Here is a 20,224-nt window from a genome sequence, read left to right as displayed (position 1 = left end):
TAAAAACTACTAAAATAAAACAGGAAAGCAGACAGGACTGTAACAAAGAAAACCTATAGGGTAGTAAAACAATAAACTACTAAACCAAAAAAAAAACACACCCTAGCCTGGAATATTTTAGCATTCAAAAACTATGTGGATGTAGACTGTTTGTGAACCATGTGGGAATCTGAAGTTATCATCAGAGTTTGTAAAAAGAACTTTTGGGTCTAATATCTTTTTTTTTTTTTTTTTTTTTTTTGGATTTCCATTTCAGTTTTTGATTTACATTTAGTAGATGTAGCAAAAACAGAAATCGTAGAAATCACAAGGACTACTTGTAAAAACGTTTTAATACTTTTTTTTTTTTTTTGCGTGTATTGAGTTCTATTTTCATCTTCTGTTTGTCTACTGGTTTATATTTTTTCATGTCCTTCTTTCTCAAGGTTTGTTTCTGGTTGAGGTAACTACTTATTCTACTAAATTACAATCACCAGCAATGTCACAACATTGTTTGTTTGTTTGTTTATTTATTTATTTATTGCTTTAACCCAGTTAAGAGAAAAGTTTCCTGTCATTCGGGTTTTGCAGCTCTTCAAACGATCTTCTCAGACTCGTCCATAATGGAAACTCGGCTTTTTGGGTTTTAAATGCAGTTACCAATGTGGCACTGTCTTAAAGGTAAAAAGAAAAACAAAACAAACAAAGAAACTTCCCGTATGCTCTTACTGAAAAAAAGGAGAAAAACAAAGAAAGTTAAAAAGTAGTTTGGGGTAATTGAGGATATCTTGACATCTTCATAGTAACCTACATTTTAATGTTTTATGTAATATCTGTTGTTGAAGTCTTCCAACTGAATTGAAACGGCCGGATATTGCATTCGCACCACCTCCCCTCCCCTTTCTTTGAGCATGTTCACCCCTCGTCCTGAAGGAATAGACTCTCCTCCTCCGCGTTCCTCTTCCTCCTCCTCCTCCGCAGCCTGATTCTGACACAAGCGGCATGCCTGCAAACTGAGAGACGCAATAAAAGAGACACAATCCGGCTACGAGGCTCACGTTTTGTGTTTTATTTCTTCTCGTCGAAGAAGGAGTGGGGTGATTAAATCACTGCGCCAAGGCTTTTTGGAAAGATTTGGAGCAAGATCAAAACCAGGTAAACGATGTCCGAACAACCGTAGATGGGGATGTGTTACGGGACAGGACGGTGGCAGATTTATGCACCTCTCGGAATAAGAAGCTTTAGCATCCACACAATATAAAACACAGCCATCAGTGTGTGCAAAGTTATTGCTCCTCAAATGCGCGGGTATTAAAGCTTGTAGGTTCAGCAGTGTAATAGGTATTGAAGAAAAAAAACTGCAGGAATGCTGCACTACACAAAGAACACTGAGTTACTACAGAAGGGGTTCATGTGAGGAGAAACTGAGGGTGCTGCTGCAGATGATGGAGAAGTGGAAGGAATACAGGAAATGAATTAAAAACGATCGGCTGGTGCAGAATTGACTTTGAGCAAAATGAAATTGACCCGGGATGAAGCGGAGATTAATAATGAGTGCAGCAAGTTCAAGATGGGGTTGCTTCTACTGCAATGTCAGGGGGGATGGTATAGAATGCAGCAAAAACTGCATGCATGGTTGTTAACGGTAGACTATTGTAAAAAGATTGGAATTAAACAAGAAAGCAGAAAGCTTTTTACAATCTTGGCCTACAAATCCCATATAATTTAAAAAAAAAATGACTGCAAATTACCCAGAAATCAGGATTAAAACTCTCAACTCAGCAATATAAATACAAAACAAAATGTGACTTTTCCTATAAAATTATTTAAAATATATTGTTAAGCTTTATTTCAGTATTGACATCAAATTCAGGATTGTGTACTCGTAACATATGCAAGAAAGGATCATAATGCCTAACATAAACTCACAAATGAGTAAGCTTCTTTAGAATTCCTCTGTCTTTGCATGCAAATCTCTTGCATGTTTTGGGATGTGAAGTTCAAATATGTAAATCTTATCTTGACTTGCTCAAGTTTAACCCTGTCTTTGCTCGGCTCTGTTTCCCCGAGAGTACACTGCAGGTAGTTGGGCAGTGTCAGCATAAATCTACTCAAGATGGAGCATGGCTCTAAATCGAGGGCGCAGGTGCCCCGACAAAACTCAGGGCACAGCATTGTACCTGACTATAAAAGATATCCCAACCCAGTTTAGTCATTCTTTTTGTGCTTAGAGTTTCTTACTTTTTTCCCTTTTCTTTTTTTTTTTTTGGTGTGGAAATTCCCTCTGTAAAAAACTTGATTAGGTGATATTGTGATTGCTGAAAAAGTAGAAGGGCTTCTTATCTGGAGGTTTTGTTGCTCTTACCAAACAACGACCTCCATCTGGATGCTGTACCCTGCCTGCATCAAGCCTCCTCCCTCTCATCACCCCCACCCAATCCCATCTCATCAAACTCTTGTAACCCTGGAGTGCATGCAGTCACAGCTTATGCATTCTGTTCCCTGACTGCAGGTCTGTCCCTGATAACGTGGTTGCTGAAGAAAGAGAACACAGAACTGCTTCATCATGAATTTTGTAATGAAAGCTGCCCTGGGAGGTGAGTAGTCCGCCTGGCGTGAGGTTGATTTAACAGCACTGCAGTGTAAAGGATTTAAAGGGAGGCTCAGCAGCAGCAGCATAGCGGCACTGCAAGAGTATTTGCTGGATAGTTATGGGGGACACAGGACTTGATAATCCATCCTGCACAAAACTACTGACCTCAGCTACACATTCCCTCTCTTTCTTTCTGCAGGGCAGCATAACTTATTGTAAAAAATGTCCTCCTGTCAACCGAGTCCTTGACGATAAAAGAGCATTATAACCTGACGTTAGCAGGTTGATGGAAAGCCCCTCGTACTTCTTTTGCTCTGCATGTCGTCTTTTCTAGAAATAGTGCAGATGCTACCAGTGTACCATGTCTCTGTAAATGAGGTTATGACAGCTGCAGATGAAATAGGACAGGAGCAGCAGTAGATGTAGTCAGTATGTCGACTCATATAGTGTTTATGCTATACACTCGTCAAGTAAAATCTTGTAACTCCTTCTTCTCATGACACTGCACCCTTACGAAAGCTTGATTTTATTGAATTAGAAGGTATTCCCTTAATATTTTAATAGTCAAGGTCGCCTTGCTTTTTAAGACAACCCTTTGCATCCATTGAGACAAGAAAGACATTTAAGAGTTGTTTGGCCAAAAGCTAAGATTAATATTCTTTTAAAATGAGACCTTTGTCCTTTCAAAGCCTTCAGGTATTATCCTCTTTAATATTATCTAAGCTATCATTTCTCACTAATTGGTCCTCCTAATGTGTAATTGAGCCTCCTCGTAAGCTTCAAAGCTGACTACAGCAAAGTTGCACCCCTGGTTATAATGCAGGAAATCACACACGTTTTGGTTTGTTGTGCATGACTCTGAACTGTTGCTGTCCAGGTTACAGAGCAGTCAGCCAGTTACAGTAGGGTTGTGGGGTTTAGGCATAGCCCTGGCTTCTCATTGGGATGCAAGGGATGCAGTTCTTTCATGCTCTGCATAGCTGCTGTGCATTCTTAAATCAGCTGCATTGAGTTAGATGCTGGTTTTACTCCGCATAAGTCAGGCTGCACTCTGCCTGCAAATTAAGGGAATATATTTCATAGTGTGGGTGTTTGCCTGTGTGTACAAACCCCGCATAGGCTGGAGAAATGTTTTATCTATACTTTAAAAAATAGTTTGTGTGTGTTAACAGTATGGAGAGAAATTATAGAGACTGCACAGGCATGTTTTAGGACACAGGGAGAGAAAAGCAAGGATGCATAAAGTTAAAATATGTTTTTTTAATTTATACTGATGCCTTTCAGATTGATTATTTTGCTACCTCTGCATGTTGATTCAAACTCAGGACATACTGACCTCTTTCCATAGAAATGTGGAAAAATACTGACAGTGCACTACAGATGGGCTGTGGATCTTCAGTCAGATAATGAAACAAACCAATTAGCCAGATTGTCAATCACCTAAGTGATTGATTTGTTATTCAGAGCCTGTCAGCAAATATTTATGAACTATTCTTTAACAAATTAGTCTGCATCATTGGGCATCCCTCTGGTGCAGAAGTCTCTATAATTTATAATCATAACATTCCCGCTTTGACTCCATCTGGTAACCTTGTCTCCTTTCATCTGCTCATATCTGTGAGGTCCTGCCACCAAAATCTAGAGTCTAAACAGAACTGTATTTTTATCTAATTAAGCCCAGTTTCACAGAACATTGTGCAGGAATGTTGTTATTGTGTTTATTGTGCGTTTTTATCATGTAAAGCACGTTGTGCTGCTTTTACGTTGGAAAAGAGCTCTATGAATAAAATTGGATTGAATTTGATTAGAGCCCAACCGAATGATCAGCCAGCCGATTAAATCGACCAATTATAGCCCTTTTCAAAATGATCATAATCGGCCAGAGTTTTGCTGATTAAACATTGATATATTCTTATTTTCTCATGGAACAACAAATGTTAAGTGTCGTAGTCGTGCAGCAGTATGTAGTTGCACCGTTTGTCCACTAGATGGAGCTCCGACTACTCCTCAGCCATCACCGCTGTAAGTACAGCAGTAGCTACAACCAGGCTGCATGAAAGGGGTGGGCAGAGCGGAGCTTGACAACAGGTACGTTTATAACAAATTTGTGAAATTAATAATGACTCAACATGTCTCCAGTTTTGGTTTAACACTGCTTGCCATGTGTCATGATAGTGACATGTGCTTTGTTGCATCAGGCTTGTTAGTTGACAGTTACGTTGCATTGCTTAAGTCGCGTAAGTTAGCAATAACATCACTGTGGTTATCCCAGCCTAGCATATCATTAGCTAACAGCTTAAAAACCAGTAAGTAACCACAGAAATAATGTTAAGTGTACAAATTATCTGAGAGAGAACCATCACTCTATCAGCTGCATGTTGAAACGCATTTAAAGAGAAGTGATGCGAAAGTAGAGAGGAGGAGAAAAGTTAAAATGATGACCATTACTCTGTCTTCAACTATCATGATGTCATATCGCTCTTATTTTTACTTTGTCAGAAAATACTAAAATATGACTCAAGCTGTAACAGCAACTTACTGAGTGTGTTGTAACGTGGAGTAACGTTAATGTCAGACTATTTGTGGCCATTATGTTTTAAATGCAACTCTGTTAAAGATTACATGTATTGACATCTGAGAATGGGGTCTCTGTCTTTTATTTTGTATTTTAATTCATAGGAGTGATAACTTCATGGCCAAAAAACATAATAATAGAGTAGAGATGTGATTTAACATTAAAGGGCATCAGAGGGCTGCATAAATAATGTTTTGCCAGTAACTTCACTCTTAATACTGCTTCTATATGGGATACACCTCTGGCCTAAATCTAAATAAGTACAACTGGTAGCTATAATAATGCATACTCCATAGAAAAAAAATCATAATGGAAATTTAAAATGAAATGGTTATTTTATTCATACATAGTTTTTAAATTAATCGTACGATTAATCAGTTATTGAAGTTTTTTCTGCCAAAAATCAGAATCTGCATCATCCTCAAAAATTCGGTTGGGCTCTAGATTTGCTATCTTATTTATTATCTTATCTGCATTTCTTTGTCATCTTACTGCTGATGCTGACCGTTTTGCACAGAAATTGTCATGTAGTTTAACTTTGTATGAATGAGAATTTTGTCTATACTTATGTCAGGTTGAATGAATGAAACAGATCAGATCTGAGTTCATCCTATAAAACTTACACTGATTCATTCATCAAGTACTGCGACGCTATGTGAAAGCACTTTGGGATGCTTCCTGTATGAAAAGTGCTTTATAAATAAAATTTGATTTGATTTAATTTGCTAATTTAAATTCAACCCTATTAAATGGAGCCCCAGGCCTGGTAAACTAGTTAATCAACTTTACAATGCTGAAATATGCTAAATATATTTATTTGATACAACAGAATTGCTCGGTGCTTAAAAAAAACCATTTTATGTGATAATTAGTTTCATGTAATTTTTTTTTAATGTTTATTCAGTGCTTTAAGAGCCATTTAAGTATTTGATTTATTTACGACAAGCAAGAATGAATCACTTTACAAACCCAAACTCAATGTGTTGATGTTTTGCAAGCATACTTCTTTTTATTTAGTCAAAAATGTGTTATTCATTCATTCATTCATTCATTCATTCATTCATTCATTCATTCATTCATTCATTCATATAGTGTGCAAACATGTAACAATGTATTTATCCATATTTATGCATTACCAAGTCTTTTTTAATTATTAACCTTGGCCTTATTTTTATCTAAACATCTATTTACTTCATGACGAAACCTAACCAACTGTGACTGACAATAAAAACTCTGTAATGTAAAGCAAAATAGTACAAAAACAATAGGAACAGAATACTACTCAAGCTTGATTCATGGTACAACGTTACTCCAATAGCTTTCACCCGAGCAGAGCAAAGGATTGTGGCAAATCAACCACCGTGGACGACAGGCCTCCCACGACCAGAATGTCAGGTGCTGATTAGTTGAAAGTTGGCTTGACAACAGCAGCATGCACCACACAAAGAAATAATAATATAAATAAATAAATAAATAAATAAAACAGAAAGTGGCTGCACTGGAAATCTTGACTGTTAATTTTGATTATTGTTACACCACAACAAAACAGACCTTTGTCTTCCATGGAGCAGGTTAAATCTTGAGGAACAATCACAATACACAAAAATAAGAATGGTTACATTTAAAGTTGCTCGAAAAAGAAAAAAGAAAAAAGAAAGAAACGTCCACGAAGTGTCAATAGAGAGCCACAACATGTAGGTGTTGTTTGCAAAACTGTATGAAGTTCTAACAGAGCAGACTCAGTACAATGTTGGGACCATACTTCATTTTTTTGTAAGGTTATTAAGTACTTGGTTAGGTTCAGGAATATATATGCAGCTATGGCAGTCTAATGTTACCTGAAATATGACAACAGAACTTGATTTCTGCGCTCTTCTGAATAAGTGATTATTAGATTATTGAGCACAAGGAATGAGTGAGTCTGTCATGTCTGCACCCTGATTGGCTGAATTTATCTTCTCTCGGGAGAAACAGTGGAAAGCTCACATCTGTGTATGTGCATATGAATTAATTCATTCACATGATAGTGGTTTAAGAAAGGAAAAAACAAAAGTTGGCCAAAAAAGTAGGTTTTACAGATCACTATGCATGTGTATAGATGTAAATCTGAAGTAAATATTCAACCTTTAGAAATAAGTAACATGGACAAGACATGGACTATGTCTTTTTCATTCTTGCTCTGAAAGAATCAGCAGTCAGGTCTCTAGCCCTCCCTCATGTGATTATGTTTCTCCTGTTTGGATGTGGATTTGCTGTCCCGGCACTGAGCGTTTTGCTAAGTATGTCAGGCGATCAGTGTGGATGAGAGTACTGGTGACAGAGAGGATGCTGCTGGTGCATTAAGTAATCCTCTGAGGTGTCTCCAGTTACAGATACCTGGAAGAAAACAGTGTTGTTGATCTGTGATGACTCAGCACTGCTAAAATCTGAAACTTGCACAGTGCTGGGCTGTGTGCTGATTTGCTGCAGTAGCCACAATAAGAACTATTTCTGACCTGATTCCCAGATCAACAATTTCTCCTCACTATTGCAAAATTATACCAAAAACACTTTCAATCAAAAAAGCAAAATGAAGAACCACATCACTTGTTCAATGGTCTTACCTGGATGCTGTTGAATCTGTCCCACAATTTTTCTTTTCTTTTTACTAATTTGTTGAACATTGTGTACCACCTGTCAGGAGTTTTGAATACTAAATGTTGATTATTGAATGGTTATTTGTGTTTTCTGTCCACACAACTTAGCCACAGCATAGATCTAAGCAGATTCCTCCCATTGCAGCAACTTTTATGATAACACAAGCAAATATTAAATTTGAAGAGGAAGCATTTCTGAACCTCTTGCCTCTTGGACTGCGGTTTATGAACCCACCATACCCTATAAACGACTAGCCTGGGAACAAAAGCTAATAAGATGCGCTTTGTTTGACAGTTTTCAATGTAGCACCACTGAACAGGCTCACTCCCCAGCCTAAGATCCACGCTTAAATAAATGTAACAGCTCCAGAGTGCTTCACTGCTGACACAGCACTTCCAAAACTCCCAAAACTTGAAAAGTGCGACAGAGTGGGAGATGTTAAAAGAACTGCTAACAGAGTCTGAAGCAGCTCTATTAAACTGTGAAGGTAGCAGCAATAAACAACTCTCAACAGGAAAAGTTAGCGGTGAAACCAGCGAATCAAATGCAACATTTCATTACAGGATTATGAAATTACCTTAAATATCATGTCTCTTATATTGGTATAATATTCTACTAATTCTATTCTACAGTCATTTAGCAGACGGTTTTATCCAAAGCAACTTACATTTGAGAGTAAGAACAACACAAGCAAGAATTCAAACAAGATGGCACATTATAAGTAAATGGTAGTCATACTATGTAAACAATCTCAGTTATAATCATTGGGAGATGATGGTTATCGCTTGTTGTCACATTTTGTGATTAGACTGATAGGTCTAAGTCAGTTAACCCCTTACGATGCAGACGTACCGGTCCCGGTACATGACTACTAATCAACAACATTGCAGCCATGTGTGCAAGCCCCTCCGTCACGAATGCCCACAATACAGTATACACATCAAATGAAAGCTAAAAGTCTCGTCTTTCCGATGATATAAACCATTTAGGCAGGTTAGGCGAGGACAAAAAAGATATATTTTTTTTTTTTGTGTTCTAAAGTGTATGACTTTTTATCAGTAATACTTACAGTGATTCTGATTGCTGTGGGTGAAACTAGAGAGTGTTACCTTTACAAAGAGCCCAAGCCTGTACTTACAATCCAGAGGGTTCAATAACAGCAGTAATTCTAATTTGGAGAGCTCATATTACAGGCGTTTTTGCCAAAATGACCCCGCTTGATAAGGGGTTAAAAATGAGATGTCTTTATTAATTTAATAGGCCCTTTATAGCTGCAGTATTTCAGGGCCATGGGTAGGTGCAGTTATACAGTTAGTAAAGCTTCTTGCTTTGATGATTTGTCTTTGATCATTTTAATTAGCAGCTGAAGCCGGCTTACCAACACCAATCCAATTAACTATTCAACCCAATTAACCTGCAGACAGATAAAAGTCAGTAAATGTATTTTATAAAATACCTTTATTGGTTATTGCTGTTGTACTAAAATTCTTATGACAGTAAATGACAAACCTTTTCCTTTTTATTATTGAAATTTTATCTAGTGTGGCATCACAACATTGGAGAAAACTGTTCATTGTGAGAGGAAACCCAACTAATTAAGTATTCTAAGGTGAAATGATAACAGTAGCCTCCGTGAGTTGTTTGTATATCAACCAGTCTTCTCAAAGTGCAGATAATTACATTAAACATCACTAATGTGATTGGCTGAAGGATCAGGTCTTCATCCCTTGAGTGGTATAGTGGTCTACAGCTGACACCAGCCACACACACACACACACACACAGAGTCACACACTCTTCCCCATCTTCTTCTTGTGCATTACTCCAACATATCAAATTCAATTTTCCAAAGTGACCTTCATCTCCTCCTGGAGTCTGTGTTTAACATTGGCTCCATTAGATTCAATAAATACAGCAGTCAACCATATAAGTCATGAGTGGTGACGGGGATGCAGAGAGAAAATGTGGAAAGCAGAGAAAATATATATATTCTTTAATCCAAACTTAACAACAATAAAGGAGACTTATTTCAGTGTGTTTCAATGCTTTCAGGTACACCTATACACGATGAATAATTAAATTATTCATTAGGTAAAAGTCATGCTTTACTTAGAACCATATAAATCTGTTTAAATCTTTACCTAAAGGCAGCTGAGAGCAACAGTCAATATGTAATTTTATGCAAACCCTTTTATTGTTTTGGTTATATTTTAGATCAGGGGTGCCCAAAGTCGGTCCTCGAGGGCCGCTGTTCTGCAGATTTTCCAATGTTTCCTGCTGACTAATTAACAATTTAAAAAAGGAAAAAATTTTTAATGTATAATATGTACAAAAATCTTTGGTGTGCAAACTGCAGTGTGGTGATGAGTTAAGGCTCGGTTTCTGTCTACTGAATGAGTGAAGCTGGATGGCAGGAGGAGTTCTTTACAGTATTGTGTGCCAGGATGTGATCAGTCTGTTGCTAACCATGCTGTAGTACATCATGAAGGTGATGTGAAGTGTTTTCCAGCACTTTCCATTACTTGAACAACAAATTTGAATTATTGAGTGGGAAAATTAATCTGTTGATGCCGTAAATTAATTAAATCAGATAAATTACCCCCCTCTAAGTTACTGACTTCTCCTTCTGCATTTTGATTAAAACCATAAGGTGTCCATATTGATGTCAGTAGACGATCATCAAAATAAATTTATCGAATATCTTGTGTTTTATACCAGTCCAGTCATGACAATGAAGTTCAGAACAAATAATAGTGTTCACATGATGAACCAAACTTTACACATCCTTAAACACCACTAACAGAAAAATACATAAAACGACAAATGATTACAAACTGCTGTCCAGGATTTAACCTGTTTAGTCAGTTTTCCAGCCCTTCCAGTTTTTAGCTGTTTGTAAAATTGCAGAGCAGTCCTTCTAGTTCAGCTAAATACACAACTCACACTTCAAAAGCTGACACTTAGACAGGAGTGCCCTTCGCCTCATCAGAGCAATGACAAGAGCGGATGGCTGCAACTGTCTTGTTCACTTCATTATCCTAAAAGTGACTGGTGATGCAGCACTTCTGACTGAGCAGAGGTCTCCTTAAATGAAATAGTTCTCACTTGAGACACCCTAACTAAATGCTGAAGAGTCAGCAATTCCTAGACAACAATAACTGGTTTGATTACACTAAACATTATTTCAGATGCAGAATTTAATTCATAATGATGAATGATAATTGAAATGGAAAAATCTGGAAAAACTAAATACAAGCAGAGAAATGGGGTAAAGCTGGCATGTTTTCTATTTGTTCAAGAACTGTATCACTTGGTGCCCTGATCAATACACCCCAGAAAGACTGAACCAATAAGTAAAAAAAAACAAAAAACTCCTTTTTACCATCCTCTCTGCTACATATTTCTGCTGTAAAATAGTTTTTGCTGAGACAATGGTTTCTGTCATCTTTGCTGTATCCCCATGTGATTTCTCACCACACTTTGGATTTAGAGAGAGATTTGCCTAAGAGCTATGAGTGGGGAAAAAAAGGCATCAGTACTGTTTATCTGATGCTGTCAAAAGTTCAGGCCATGGGAGAGTTAGCTTAGCTTAGTCTGCTTTTTTACGTTCCCTGAAGCCTATGGATTTAACCGATTTAGCAGAGAACTTTCAGAAGGAGAGGATTAAAGAAATGACACCTTTTATGTAGCAGTAAAGCAATATCCAAGTGTCTATGAAATTAATCATGGTGTAATTAAGATAAAGCTATCTCAGAAAGTTTGAAATGATTTGATAAACAGCTTATTTGAAAATGGTTTGTATCTGGAATTTGTGGTATGCATAAATCATCCTAAAAATAACTTGGTTACTGTGATTAAATGTGGTTTAAAATTTATCAGCTCCCCATTACAAGATTTTATGGGCTTATATACTCTGAGTCATTCCTGAAAACCACAACAACCATGTACAAAGACTGCACAGGGCTTGTGTGACAAGTGCAGGCTTGTTTGAAAAGACACTGTTGTACCCCTAGCAAATAGCATACAAAACAACCACTGATGAGATTGTAACTCAATTTTATTTACAGCTTTGTCTGCTTGAATCCCCTTTAAATTTACTAGAAAACATTATGATAACGTGTTGGTAACATTTTCTGGAACCAGACCAAATCTGTTTTGATTTGGCTTAGAACAGGTAGTCAGAGGCTTTTTCTAGGGCCTTCATGGCAAAAGACTGGCAGTAAGGCTTAGCTGCATTTGCAGGATTCAGCTGCAGCTTTTTCATGAAGCAAATTCAGGCTTGGACTCAGATGCTGATACTGAATCCTGCTTGCAGCATGTCAGATAGGCTCTCACTTTGGATCAGAAGCATCTGGATACATCTGAGATATAATGATGCATGCAAGCGCAAGTTTAAATTTAATATGCAAAGAGTATAAATCTCAATGTCTACTACTAAATCATTGGTCAGAACAGTCACTGTTGCTCAGGTGTTAACTATTTTAAATGCAGTCACAGTCAAAAAGGCTAAATAAAACTTAAAGTTTTTGCACCGCTAGCAAAACAGACAAATTTGTTAAAGTACCAATGGGCAAACCACGATGAATCAACAACACTGACTTCAACTGCCAAAAAAAAAAAAAAAAAAAAGACGAAAATATCATGAGGCATAGACTTGCCCAGGTAATGGTCAAATAATGGTAATGGTCAATGATGGGTAATATCTAATATCTCATAATATTAGCATCTGACAGTATGAAACCACTTGGGTATGTCTCATCCTGAACACAAAGAAAAGCCTGTTGATTACTTTAGAAATAAACTACTCAACTGTCGCATATAGCAGAGTTGTTTTACTAAAGCAGTATCCGTCTCATTGTAAACTCAACTCACTCGAAGTAGATTGCAGAGTTTCCTGGTTTAAAACACCTCACACTATAGCAGAGGAATTAATCATTCTTTCTATCACTGACATGGTTTTAACTGTAGTTAACAAAGTAGCAGCCAATTAACTAAAGACTACTTTGTGGCACATTTCTTAGTCCGTTTCTTAGCAAGCATCCGGATGCATGTGGTAGTGGTTCATTTTTCATTCATTTATTCTATAGCTTTGTGCTGTCGTCTCTGAAATTGTATGCAGTAACACATCTCAGTGGTTAAAGCTTAAATCTCCATATATATATATATATATATATATATATATATATATATATATATATATATATATATATACATTTTTATATACTGGACTTAATTGTCGAATAAAATCAAAGCTTCAAAATGAACAACAGCAAGAAAATTTAAAAAAGCATGCTATTTGTACTTTTTATGTTACCCTGAGACACATTAGTTATAATGATCTCACGAAGATGACAGAAGCAAGTTATTATCTAAAGAGTGTAAAAATGGAACCGTTATCGTAACCTTCCTTGTTTCCCAGAATATGATACACAACCCAAAGATACTCAAAGGGGTTCAGGTCTGGACTCTGTGGTGGATAGTCCATGTGTGAAAATGATGTCTCTTGCTCCATGAACCTCTGTTGTTTTTCTTTGATTTGATTTCACCAAATGTTTAAGTAATTGCTAATCACAGTCATTAGGGAATTTCTTCTAACCAGATTTCTTGCTGGAAGATGATGGTTCCCCACTATCCTTCCAGTTTTTATTAATGCATTGGACAGTTCTTAACCCAGTTTGAGTAGTTTCTGTAATCTCCTTAGAAGTTTTCTCTGCTTGACCCACGTTTTCCACAACCACGGGATGTCTTTCAAATTAAGAAATTAAAAGCTACTCACTGCATCAGTTGGGGTTAAATAACTTGTTGCCAGCTAAAAGATATTCACCTAAGCAGTAATTTTCCATTAGGAGGCTTGTACCTATTTGCTTAGTTAAGTCCAGGTGGTGACTTTTTTTTTTTCTTTTTTCTTTTTTTGCCAGGCATGGTATAATGTATGTCTTAGGAATCTATGAAGTCCCAAAGCCCTTTTTCCCACATTGATACATTTCAACCACTTTCCTCCTCTTCTCTTAAAGAACTTCTTATGACTAGCTCTATTGATAACTTCACGCTTCTGTAATTGGCCCATTTAAGTAACAATGTGATTAATTTGGGCTTATTTTAATCAGGCCTGGATGTTTTTTTTTTTATCTTTTCTCCTTCTCCTCCAATGTTTTGCATATCTTTCCCACATTTTATATTAGTGTGTTTTTATTTTGCTGGTGAGTCAAAACTACATCAGTTCTGGGGGCAGTACAAACTTAAGGAATACTTGGTAGTTTGCTTTTTCTCCTCTCTCGACACCTTCTTCCTCTCTTTATCATTCTTCCTCTCCCTATGTGTTTTTCCTTTCTCTCCATCTTTTCAGCTGTCCCTCCCTCATTCTGTAATACCACAGAAACTGATGGGTAATCCTGCTAACTGGAACAGCTCAGCTAATTGGACTGTATAGTTTGTAAGAGATTCTCATCCTCTCATCATACTCTTTGTTTTTCTAAACGTGTCTTGTTGTGTCATGAGACTCCGAAGCACACTGACTCAGCTAATCCCCACTTCTTTATTCTTTTTTTCTTCTTTCCTCCTCCTCTCCTTTCATCTACCCCAGTTTTTGGCATAGTCCATCAGTCGACTGGCTTTCCTCCACTGTGTTACAGAAGATGCTCAGTGACGGGTTTCCTTGTTTTCTTGTTTTATCCAACACTCAGCTTTTTTATTCTTGCCTTGGCATCATAAGGCATTTATAGTTCCTACAAGCACTGTAAGCAGTTTTAAATGAGAATTATCTCATGACTAGTGGTTTTCTGTGTAAAATCCTTTGTCTAAAATCTCTTGCATCGATCACTATTGTCTTCTTATGCATCCTACTTATTAGCCAGCATGTTTACACTTTTCTATGTTTTTCCACATAAGAGAAGTGATATCATCGGAATCAAACTGCAATTACTTGTGAACATGTTTGTGTTATAAATGCTACGAACATGGTTTTAATCATAAAAATTTACTCCTTACATTTTTTTTTAAAACTGTAATATACAATTGGAAAAAATAGGACTGTAACTTTTAGTAGAATATTGGAGTAGAAAATGTGGTAACCATGCTAGTTAAGTGTTTATTATTGATATTTCAAATATTGTTTCACTATGTTGAAAATGTAGTGTGAGCATGTGTTTCCAAACTTCTGAGAAGCATCATATTTATCTTACATGAGTGGAGATTGTAGCAAATCTCATCTGTACAGAACAGGTATATTTTTACAACCGACATTTTGAGTTGAAATAGCAGGACAAGGTCAAGTGTAATAATGCTGTCTGCATTTCACTGGCTGTACCTGTGTGTGTTAGTTGATAGTAGTTGCTGTAGACAGAAAAAAACAGGCTTTTAGTGTTTCCCAGTCCAATCCTCAGGACCCATTACCCTACTTATTTAGGAAATTTCCCAGCTTCAATACACCTGATTCAGCTTGTCATCGAGCCTGGTGTTGACCCACTAATTTGGGCCAGGGGTGGAGATGCAGAGAAACATTTACAACATTCATGGCAGTGGGTCCCAGGATATCACCATCTAAATGGAAAATATAATAAACAACACACACACATACAAACTAATTGCCTACAGGCTACTCTGTTCATCAGAGTGGATAATGATATCAAATCAAAGGTTTTACCTTTTACCTTCACCTGACCATCATAAAACTAGGACATGTCTAATGATTTATCACTTTTTTTCTATTCTCACGCAACTTTTCACTTATTATATTAGTTCATACATATTTCCATTACCTTGAGGCCACTTTCCTCAAAATACTACATGTTACATTTCGTGTTTTGACTGATGAATGCGACTCTGGAAAAATGTTAATGCACAGATCTGCTTTCATTATGTTATGAATGTTTAAATCAAACCAGCTTAAAATTAATCATTTAACTCATTATTATTACTATTCTTTTATTTGCTTAACGAATCATTTTTACTGCCTTAACTGTAAGTAACAAAAAGTGTTTTTTATGTTTTACTCTGTTGCTCTTGGGTTGCATGTAAAATGAGTGAAACAAATAAATAAAGCTGAATTGATTTTTCTTTGGAGTAAAAACTAACAACACTGTTGTACTTGACAGCAACAAATATATCTATCAATTTTTCTATAACTCCCAAGATGTTATTTAAGTCTTTTTGATTTAAAATCATTCTTTTAAACCCCTGCATCAGTTTACCTGCTTTCCAAGCATCTGATTTGACTTGTACTGTATCTTTCACCCCTCCTCTCCGTCCAATTTAAAAATTTGACATTTTAATCCTAGAAACCTGCTGAAGCTATCATTGGGCATCACGTCTTTGCTCTATTTCCCCATCTCTTTCAGGAGGGCCCCCTGATGTTGGAAAGATGCTGGGTGGAGAGGAGAAGGAGGAAGATCCTGATGCAGCAAAGAAAGAGGAGGAGCGACAGGAAGCACTGAGGCAGCAGGAGGAGGAAAGGAAGGCCAAATATGCTAAGATGGAGGCTGAGAGGGAAATGATGAGGCAAGGCATCAGGGATAAGGTAAAATGTTTACTAATTTATTGTATCTACTGAGCAAAACAAGTTGATTTTAACCACAGGTACAGAACTACAGTCACTATTATAAGAACAAAATAAGACATCTAAGATAAAATTTCCAACAGTATCTCCTTCCACAAGATCATCTCTCTTCCTGATGTTTATGGATGTAAACATTTTCTAAAGGTTTTGTAGACTGATTTTGTTCAATTGTTTGATGTTCACTCTGCTTCTAAAGGCTTCATGACTTGGCCTTTATGACAGCAAAACTTCTTTTGTCACCATGTTTTTAAAGTAGCCTATTTTTACACAGTTTTATGTGCTTTGTGTTATTTTTAACTTGCCGCTTGGAAAGATCAGTGAATAAACAGGATTATCTACGGAACCGAGAGAATAAAGAAAGCTGATCAAGAAAGAAAGATCATTTTCTAGAGAGAATCAGTTAGGGTTGATTTTGAAATTTATATTTAGAAATATATTACCAATGCTATGCTGATCAACACTGTCCTTATAACCATGTTGGGGATTTAGTAACTAAAACTGGACTTTAAAAAATTGACCTAAATGTGTTATACCATAAGAGATCAAAGCTCTCAAAACCAGACTAACTCAAAACTAGACTCACATTGGCCTAGACATGCCACACATGGTCTGAAGTTTCAAGTTTGTGCATTTTGTAAAATAGTCTAGTGTTAATTGTCTGTGTTAACACAGCCAAGTTCAGTTATATATTTTTCTGTCATTTGTCAGATGTGTCAAAGATTGGCTGTAAAGCTGCCTTTTAAAACTATACGTGAACTTGCAGTCATGTACGTCAGCGTTTTCTAGACATTTTGTTACTATATGATCCTGTTTTTAAAGCCATGTCTGACAAAACCATCTTTTGATGTGTGTATAGTGAGTTTAGTTTTACTTATGTAAACTAATATCCCACAGAAATATTTTGGAGGTGCACAATGTCTTGAATGTTTTCCTCAGGCTATCCACGTTTTAGCATTAAACATAGTTTGGTGAATAACTGGATTACGATCCCTTGCATGTTCACTGGGACAAAGACAATGGTCTTACTAACTGGCTAGGTTGAACTGTGGCTATGCATGCAACCGCAATCAGTGTTAAAATAATATAGCTCCTCTTCAGTTCATGTTACTTGATCAAATTAAGTAGTTTCTAGGCTTTTTAGCAGCTTGTTAGGTTTATAAAAATATGTTCTTGTTTACACCTATTTAAAGCCCATTTTTTAATAAAAAAGAATTTACATTTTTAGACAGTGAATGCCATATTTCTCCTGGTGTGGACTACTGTCTTGTTCTAGAAGTCATTTAGGATATCTTTGGAAATTAAAATACATTAATATAGTTGTCTTTTAGAAAATGCATATTGAATTAGCTAACCATCACCAGTGTCAGTAGTAGGGAGAGGAATGAAAATGTCTTTCTTGTGAAGAAAAGCTGTCGGCATTATTCCTTTCTTTGAATAAAGAAATTGTAATGATGTAACTGATACCGTAAAGATATATTTGGATGTGAACATTAGCCCTAATGCTTCAAACCATTTATATGCTGTACTGGACACCATTTGATCCCTTGTGTTAGCTGCACAGAGTTTGAATTTCCAACAGGAAAAAAAAATAATTAAAAGCAAAGCAATTAAATACCTAGAGATAAACTCTGTGTTTTTATTTAACTGTGGCCCTCGCACCTGTCACACCTCTTCACCTGTGTTAAATCACCAGTACGGCTTGAAGAAGCGGGAGGAGGCTGAAGCAGAGGCAGCAGCTGCTGCAGAGGAGCCTGCAGAGGGTAGCTTGACTCGACCCAAGAAGGCTGTGCCAGCTGGCTGTGGAGATGAAGAGGAGGAAGAGAGCATCATGGACACAGTGATGAAGTACCTGCCAGGCCCTCTGCAAGACATGCTGAAGAAGTAAGTTAGCCAGCAAGCTAATGCTAACATTGGTTTATAGGCTACATTCACAAGGTTGGCTTGAGTCTTTTTTTCCTACCCAACATACCAGAAAGGTCAGTGAAGTTGGAAATTCAAGAGTTTTTTGATGTTGGCGCACAATAAAGTTTTATGGTGGGAGAATTAATTAAATGTGACACAACAGAATGAAGCGCATCCACTATTCTAAGCTAGCTGACTCAACTGCCAGGTGAATGTTAGCTTGATTGAAGCTAATGTTAGCTATGCGTTTTGAAGCTAACCTTTGAAGCAGAGGGCTAAAGACACAAGTTAGATGGTTTACCCTTCTAGTCTAAGAGGTTTTAAACTTCTTTTTCTCCTCTGCAATAGCTGCACCACTGTCTTGCAGCACTGAAAAGTAATTGTCCACCACCTTCACTTAATTTGTACATAAATATATAGATAGCAAGCCTCAAGGTGGGCAAACAATCATAGATATTATATGATAATATTATTCTGTGTGTCTGTCACTAAAACAAACAAAAAAGTTAACTTGATAAGCCATATTTTAAAAAAAATGTCATTAAAAGAATTATGTTGTGTGGTCCTCGAGTTCCTATGTTACGTGTTCAACCATGTCGGAAATTTTATGTAAAACCTTTTGCACAGTGTAACACCTTATTTGTAAAACCTGTTGTCTATCTTTCAGAAACACTCCTCAAATGCATTACATGTTTATGTAGTAAAGTGTTTAGAAATGTTTCTATTTCCTTGCTCAGTGTGTCTCTTTCTTATTGCTTGCATGCCATTTGTCTGTTGTGTGAATATGTATCCAAACCCAACTGATGCCCATTTATCCTCTTTATCATGCAAAATTTAAAAAAAAAAAAAGAAAGGCAATAATTCTTAAGTTTGACTGTGTTTTCGCAATCATGTCAATGTAACCGTTAATAATATATGTACCTAAAAAACATAGATATGTATGTATTCAGGAAACTGAATTAGATTTGCAGGGTTTTATTTATTTATTTATTTATTTTTTGTTGTTTCATTATTTTAAAGAATGACCGCTTAGCTGTTTATACAACAGCTAAAACCTTAAGCTTTTAGCCATAAAACCAGAACTCACAGTATGTATACTATTATTATCAGGATCTTTGGGAAGGAATAAAGTATTGAATGACATTTGAAGCAAGCTGTACACAAGTGGACAAGGTTGGTCTTTTTGCAAGTGAAGATTTGTGGCAAAAAGACCTCTTTTCCTCAATAAACTCACATGTTGTGATGTGACTGCAGTTTGATGACTGATTTTGTTTCACAGAAAAAGTGTTCTTTATTGTTCTGTATTGGTTTGGATGAGAATTATGCAGAATGGCAACAGCAATAAAGGATAACATGTATGTTTCTGCCTGAGATTCAATAAAAATTTAAAACCTTGTTCACAAACATGAAATGATTTGATTGATTGAATGAAAAATAAAAACAGTAGGAAGCCTCTGAAATTTTCTTTTGAACTTCCAAAGAAACATTTGGAAGAATTTCCTTACTCTGGATCCAGTTGGTCAAATATTGGCTTTAATAAGATGAGACTTTATTGATCTGACAATGAGGAAATTCACATGCCAGACCAAAATGGATAATCCAAGCGAAAATAGGATAAAACAGAAAAAAGGGCAGCAGTAACTCCCCAGCCAGCATCCCCATGTGGGACCCATAAAGGTTAAATTCAGGCTGCAGATAAGGGTCCCACATGGGTTTGACTGTAGTTTCGGTGGCCTCACCTGTGTTTGCCCATATGGTTTTCAAGTTGGTTCTGACAGCTGGGGCCCAATTTGTTTATAATTTAATAATACCACCATACTAAGCATCCTGCAATATGTAGGTCCAGTTGGCTCTGTGACCTCTCTGCCCAGCTGTATTCCAGGATTCTGAAACAGCTGAACATCTGCTCCAAGGTAGTAGGTCAACCTGCAGAGAGCTGTTTCTTTAATGGCTGGTTTGCACACACCCTTGGACGAAAATAAGAT

The 20,224-nt window shown here is 36.7% G+C and overlaps 1 protein-coding gene across 1 annotated transcript; it reads left to right on the top strand.

Moving 5' to 3' along the window:
* The first annotated feature begins 901 nt into the window (after positions 1 to 901).
* cplx2l (complexin 2, like) lies at positions 902 to 19,072 on the top strand. Its single transcript, XM_041982254.1, has 4 exons — positions 902 to 1,134; positions 2,492 to 2,576; positions 16,120 to 16,298; positions 18,031 to 19,072. The coding sequence occupies exons 2-4, from the start codon at positions 2,546 to 2,548 to the stop codon at positions 18,220 to 18,222; spliced, it is 402 nt and encodes a 133-aa protein (XP_041838188.1). The 5' UTR covers positions 902 to 1,134; positions 2,492 to 2,545; the 3' UTR covers positions 18,223 to 19,072.
* Positions 19,073 to 20,224: the final 1,152 nt, after the last annotated feature.

Source organism: Melanotaenia boesemani, chromosome 4 (genome assembly GCF_017639745.1).
Source record: "Melanotaenia boesemani isolate fMelBoe1 chromosome 4, fMelBoe1.pri, whole genome shotgun sequence".
Lineage (NCBI taxonomy): Eukaryota > Metazoa > Chordata > Actinopteri > Atheriniformes > Melanotaeniidae > Melanotaenia > Melanotaenia boesemani.
This window is presented reverse-complemented; position numbering and strand designations above follow the sequence as displayed.